Source organism: Trichomonascus vanleenenianus (assembly GCF_965637985.1).
Source record: "Trichomonascus vanleenenianus strain CLIB 3782 genome assembly, contig: TRVA0_011S, whole genome shotgun sequence".
Taxonomy (NCBI): Eukaryota; Fungi; Ascomycota; class Dipodascomycetes; order Dipodascales; family Trichomonascaceae; genus Blastobotrys; species Blastobotrys vanleenenianus.
The window spans coordinates 331262-337905 of record NW_027481876.1 but is presented as its reverse complement, the minus strand read 5'-3'; the positions used below and the strand labels follow the sequence as shown (position 1 = coordinate 337905).

Here is a 6644-nt window from a genome sequence, read left to right as displayed (position 1 = left end):
ATCTTGCTCAGGATATGCCGAGGGGCAGACTTCAAAGTTGGCCACAGCGGGTTAGCACTTGGGCGGAGGTACGGCGTGTTGCCGTTAATCTCGCGGTAGTGCCGGCCTCTGTCATCGGAGGTAAAGGTTCTTTTCCATGCCTTACATGCGGAACGCTTGATGCGTCGACGTAGCTGAAGTAAAGAATTCATTCATTCCCGTAGCTTACAATGGGTAACAGGTCCATCCATCTTGTTCAATTATGACTCCAGGGGTATGCGATTGAGCCAAGAGGACCGCAACCTATATAAAAACAAAGCATCGTCCAATAGAGGTTAGCAGTATCACTAAAAACGCTTTCCAAATAAATTATAAAAAATTGAAATTTTGGTCACGTGTAAATCACGTGATTTTTGACATTACCTTTTGAATACCTCTATTTTAAGTTTTTCAAGAAAAATCGGTAATAGTTTAGTGGCTAGAATTTCCGCCTGTCAGCGATTTCGCAGCACGCGGGGGACCGGGGTTCAATTCCCCGTTACCGAGATTTTTTGGCGCGTAAAAATTAGGTCGCGTGCGCGCGCGCGATTTCAAATTTGTGCGGCCCGCGGCGCGTGCGGCATCAGCCGCTTGGCCGCGCCGCTTGAGTTGCGGCTTGTATATATATATATATATATAATGTATCGATATCGGCCGGGATCCATGAGAGCTCTATAGGTCAAACGCTAATTAATATATTAATTGGAGAGAACTACAGGGCACTAACTCAATTGGGATCAAGCAGGATCATACGTTTAATCAGGAGGTGATTGAGGAAGCCAACGAATCATCTCTATTACCACAGTAGTAGTAAAAGGTATTCTGAAATACCAGCTCTGTATAGGCTACACGGTTTAGCCCTTGTCAATATGGATTCAATAACCTATATTATAAGCTACCTTGAATATCTGTGGAACATTGCATTTTTATCTTTCTTCTACCTGCTTTGCTAGAGGCATTGACTCGGGCACCAACAGTGGTGTTTCGCCCTTTGAATTGAGATATTTTTACCTCAATACGCATGCGCCCTGTCCGAAAAGGTTAAAGAAAAAGCGACCTTTGCTTGTGGCTCTCTTGTCGGCTCTGTAGGTAGAAGGACATGACTGGGGTGGGTCCTGATAGCCAAAAAGCTGCTGATAGCCGCGGATACTCTACCAGGCGCCCATTTAAAAATGGCAGAATGCCTCCAATCTTTGAATCGAAGGGTGAATTGCTTAATCATCTTCAGGTTTCATCGACGAACTGCACTAAACGAAGCCTTTGGTGAGCTCTACAGCTGACAAAGTGATTGATGCGTATCAATTGTTCAGTACTGAGCCTACGTCTTCATTCCTTCACTAACCACGGTTTATCCTGAAGTTCCGTTTTTTTGCCCAATGTTGGAAACACTACTACATCCTTCCCGGTACGCCGCCTCCAATAAGCAGCACACTTAATCAAATGTCGTCCCTCGATAAAGCAGGATTCAAAATAATGGACTAATGCGTAAAGAGGCGGATCGGCGCCTATTGGCAAGCGAATTACTAATGAACCATTCTCAATTTCATATACCGGTAGTTGAAGATTCAATTTCTAAAAATTTTTCCTGCTCTTCGAGAGTATCCGACCCCCTCAGTACAAATGTGGTACAGAAGTAGTATCTAATTGATAGGGAATTGAGTTTGCTATTGTTTGAAAGATTGTATGATATGTATTTCAATGACAGCTTGTGGCCTCGCGAAAGTTTTAATGTGTTATTTTTATGGCAATCTATTGACCAGTAATTTCATATTTGAAATGGCACCGCTGACAAATCGGCTACCTCTACTTTTTTGTTCGAGAATTTGATATACTGATATTGAATCCTCATGTACTTGGATTTTTCATTTTCCGCCCTAGGCGGAGTTTAATTCCAGCAACTAAGTTATCGCATATTGGATGGCATTTGCAATTTTCTTTCTCAGTGCATCCACAAGTTTGCGCTCCGCAATTGTGGAGGTAGGTAATGGGGCCCGCCCTTTTGAATATTAGTGTTATATCTAACGTGTGCGTGCATTAAGTTCTTCTTGAAGCTACTCCAGTTTATTGGGCGCGATAGATGTTGAGATGCAGCGGTTGTGGTCCTGTTATGAGACAGGAGTGGCCAGAATGAATGGCCTTAAATTTTGTGAGTATCAATGCATTGGATGACGTCGCCTGTTAATGGCGCGTTTTTGATTGAGAAGCAAATGTATTACTATAATAATGATTAGCTGAAAAAGCTTTGATCAATAATCTCAGGCCTTAGACGGCTGCAGATAGAACAGATCTCCTTCTGTTCTCTCACTTGGCGAGTTAATACTAATCAAGAACTAGTAAACCATGCCACCTAAATCAACTTCACCAAGTGAGAGAACAGAAGGAGATTTGTTCTCTCAACAATTGAGAGTTTATTTTTGGAATAGTCTGGGGATCAACCACTAAAGAACTTTGAGTTTGATTATTTTTTACTTGGCTAGGTACCTCTCTTGGGACTACGGTACCAATTTTCATACCGTGATATCATGCGAAAAACCTGCATAATACAACAGAGAGATAACTATAGATTAATTTCCATAAGGCTAGTACACGTAACGGTATTGTTCTCCTGATACTCCGAGAACTTATAGATAATACCCTACAACTAAACATTGTAAAGGGCAAACAACACCGTAATGCCTAGCTTACTATCAAACGGCTAGTGAGCCCGAGAACACCGCCGAGTTTATTATAGATTGGACATGCCTCTACATCGTACATAGTACGCTCAGCCGCATACTGTGGTGCATGGTACATAACGGTCATGCATACTGCATACAAACCTCCTGCATATTACGTAGGAGCCCAACCACCTGAAATACATTGAAGCCTAACATCATATTAGAGCAAAGTGATTATTCAGTTTGAACCTAGCCATTTGCGGCTGCCAGGATACAACATTACGTAGAGTCACCCCACACATCAGGCCGTGTTCCTGAAGAGATGAGACAGTAAATCGAAAAAGCCGGAGGATCTGTGTTTCGCATCTCAACTCCCATCGATCCCGACGCAAGTGGCGAGAGATGAGTAGCAAACGACGAAGACGGATATAATAATATTGAAAAAAAAAATATTTACGTCACAATTAGAACGGGCATATATATAAGGATCCTCTCTGCCAGTTCCATTTAAACCTTTTGTATAACAATGCTACTGGAGAAAACGCTAACCCAAATATTCTACCAAATCTTGTTTGATAGATCCTTTGTAACCCTGGACAAGGATTTGTCTGAAATAATCCAATATCGCGAGACACAATTGCGAGAAAACGCCCGGCACCACGTTGTCGTTGATCGCGACAATTACTACTACTTCCTTGCGAGAAAGGCTACGCTGAGCCGCATGGGCGTCGCCGAGACATGTGTACTGTTCCGGAGGTCCATGAAAAAGCATCTCTCCATCGTGTCCAAAGGTAAAGTGCCGCGGGAAACGGTGCAAGAGTCGTGGGCCCAGCTGGAATACCAATTAAGAGTGCTACAGGCCTTTATCCAGAACGACCAGAGCCTACAAACCCGGTTTTGAGGCTGCCCAGTCTTTCTTTGGGTGGTGCAGCCGTGGTCCCGCCTCATGCATGTGAAAGCCCCGGAGTTCGGCGATCTTCAACATGTGGAGGCCCCTCGCCCAGCCAACCAGCTCTGCGCCAGGGTTCACGATGAGATGCGGTATTTACGGGGTGGGCTATGAGAATTTGTAATACATGTGATAGTTCAAGGACATAGTTTTATATTGACAAGAGAGATTATAGCAAAATAAATAGAGAGAAATTAATTAATAAATATCATCACTCGTGAATGAGTCGTTAGGGATTAGGGGGGATTAGTAAGGGGTTGGCTTTTTAGAGCTCCTTGAAGTCGCCTATGAGCCGGCTCATCTCTGCCCTCCTGGCCGCTTCAGCGAGTATGTTGAACGGCATCCCTGATGGCTGTTGGTTGGTTGATGATATCGACGTACTAGACGACACTGTTGATAGCACAGCCGAGTTGGAGGCTGTCGATGGATGAGAATCCGCATATGAGTTTGTGGGCGAACAGTACCCGGGGAAGTATGGTTTATTCGCCATCTTGTACTGGTCCCCAGTATAGTGATCTAGTTGGTCGTCTCTACTGCTCATCTCTTATCGCTCACGTAATAAATAAAATCTTCTCCAGTGGGGCAAATAAGCCAAAAAATGGAGAAATAATAAAAAAAAATGGAGAAACGATGGGTAAGTTTTAATGGAGAGTGAAAAAAAAAGGGAAAGAATCGGAGGTTTATATTTCCGATAATTTTTTTTTTGCGACAATTTACCCCTTCTTGGTTTTTCACACCTTCAAGGGCACAATAGACACACCCTCACAGACCTAACGGTCGCCTGCGCAGAAAGCCAAAAAAAACATGCTATATTCGGCTTCATTCATGTAACGGAGCTGGAGGGGATGGTGGCGAAAATGCCCGAAGGGTTCAAACATGCTCGAAACCGGCTAGATACTCCTGGGGTAGAGAGATCGTACGAAAGTGATACATCCGGGGCGCGTACATAGCTCAGGGACCCCGTATAATATACGCTCCTTTTACGGCTCACATGCAAGGAAGGATCAGTTATGGAAGAAAAAGATTGAAATAACACAGCTTCGAAGAGTAAAAATGGGGGGACCAGTCCCCCCAAACCCCCTTGGGTCTCCGCTACGGGGGTTTGGGGGCTGGCCCCCAAGTACATTGCAGCAGCATGGGCTCCGGAGGTGTTTTAAGGATGGTCAATTAATGGAATTAGATAATACCAGTCATGGTCATGTTTTTCTCGAGGATCATGTCGGTGACGGCCTGCATGACAAAAATCATGCTAGCCGTGTCGGTAGCACACGTGTAGTGGACGTAGACCTGGCGGTGGGGGTTCTGGTTGAGACGCACGAATTGGTCGCGGAGATAGGCCAGCACCTGGCGCGAGTCTTTGGGGTCGCGGTCGTAGTCCGGGAAGTACTCGGTGAAACGGCTGCCGGGCCGCAGCAGCTTGCGTTCAAGCACGTCGATTTTGTTAAGGAAGAGGATTATGGGCGTCCCCTGGAACCACCGCGAGTTGCATATCGACTGGAACAGCTGCAGAGTCTCGAGCATGCGATTGACCGAGCGGTCCTCGAACAGCACCTCGTCGTATTCGTTGGCGGCCGCTACGAACAGTACGGCGGTCACGTTATCAAAACAGTGAATCCACTTGCGGCGCTCACTGCGCTGGCCTCCGACGTCGAACATGCGGAACCGCATGCCTTGGATATCGAACACGGTCTCGCTGATACCGGTCGTCTTGATGCGGCCCGTGAGGATGTCTGTATCGGTGGCTTTGTAGTCATCCGAAGCATACGCGTGTACGTTACTGAAGAAGTGGGTTGCATTGACCTCGAGATGGAACTCGTTGGATCGCTCCAGCACGGCACGAAGGCCCCGGTCCCGGGCCCACAGGGCGGCAATTGCCTCGGCGACCTCTGCTTTGGACACCTCGCGCCTCGCCTGACCCAGCAATTGGCCGAGTTCTCCTCTTTCGTCATCTGCAGCATCTTCGTTAACATAACCCCCGTCAAGCTGGTGGACAACTTTCTTGGAGCGCTTCGAGTGCTCAATTACATAGTCGTTGGTCTCCTCGTCCCATGCCTGCATTGGATCGACCGCTAGAAGCAGCTCACGGTACCGATGAAGGTCTGAGCCCGGGTCGGCGCAGTCCAGCGGGATGCCCAGCGTCCCAGCCTGCTTGAGGAGGGTCTGGATGGAGAGAACCGTGTCGCTCCAGATGACTTTGGCGTATTGGGCGCGCTCATGCTCGGTGAACTTTTGGCCGTGGATGAGCCGCATCTGCTTGAGCACGGTAGACTTGCCAGACTCGCCTGCGCCTAGCAGAAGGATCTTGAACGCATTAGCGTTCTTCCGGGCGTTGGCTAGGCCTATCTCTATTGCGTCGTTGCGCTTGGCCAGTGCGTTTGCCTCTGGCGACCGCCGCTGGTGCCGCATGGGCGTCGACTCTGGCTTCCGCTCACTGGAGAAACTACACCCCATTGTCGAAACTACTCAATTCGGGGGGTCCAACACTCAGTTCAGGGTGTCCAAAGCTAATTCAGGGTGTCAAAAACTAGCCTACGGAGGTCAATTCCCAGAAACTAGCCTGCGGAGGGCAATTCAAGGCCAGGGAGACCATCTGCTGCTCTGCTTAACCCGCAGAGATCCTCAAATCGATATGAGGACATCACCCCCTGATAATACCACAAGCCGTATGCAACAGAATAATTCAGCAAACATTACCTTGCATGATAATTGTCCAACAATTATGCATGGCCAGCCTGCAAGTATTTATCGCTCAACTGTTGAGGGGCTCATTATAATTAAGCGAATATGGGAATGGCCGATTAAAGGTACATTGGAAATGAATGAAACGAATGCTCTACGGGTAAACGGGAAGCAATTGGGTGATAGGCGGCATTACAGAACAGTGTAGCCATGCCGAGAGAGCCGAGCAAGCAACGAGTTCACCACTCTTGGCGGGGGGCCGATAGGATCCGAAATCGACAAAACAAAAAATAAGGAGATAATATTAGTAGAGTACTAGTACGATACAGCAGCATAAGAGA

The 6644-nt window shown here is 47.0% G+C and overlaps 1 protein-coding gene and 1 non-coding gene across 2 annotated transcripts; one reads left to right on the top strand and one right to left on the bottom strand.

The window, feature by feature from the left end:
- The first annotated feature begins 439 nt into the window (after positions 1-439).
- On the top strand, positions 440-525 carry tRNA-Asp(GTC). The gene is given in 2 exon segments: positions 440-477; positions 490-525. It is a non-coding gene; the product is annotated as a tRNA-Asp (tRNA).
- Positions 526-4800: 4275 nt separating this feature from the next.
- On the bottom strand, positions 4801-6030 carry GPA1 (guanine nucleotide-binding protein subunit alpha; the record flags this gene model as incomplete). Its single annotated transcript, XM_076683935.1, has 1 exon — positions 4801-6030. The coding sequence occupies one exon, from the start codon at positions 6028-6030 to the stop codon at positions 4801-4803; it is 1230 nt and encodes a 409-aa protein (XP_076541982.1).
- Positions 6031-6644: the final 614 nt, after the last annotated feature.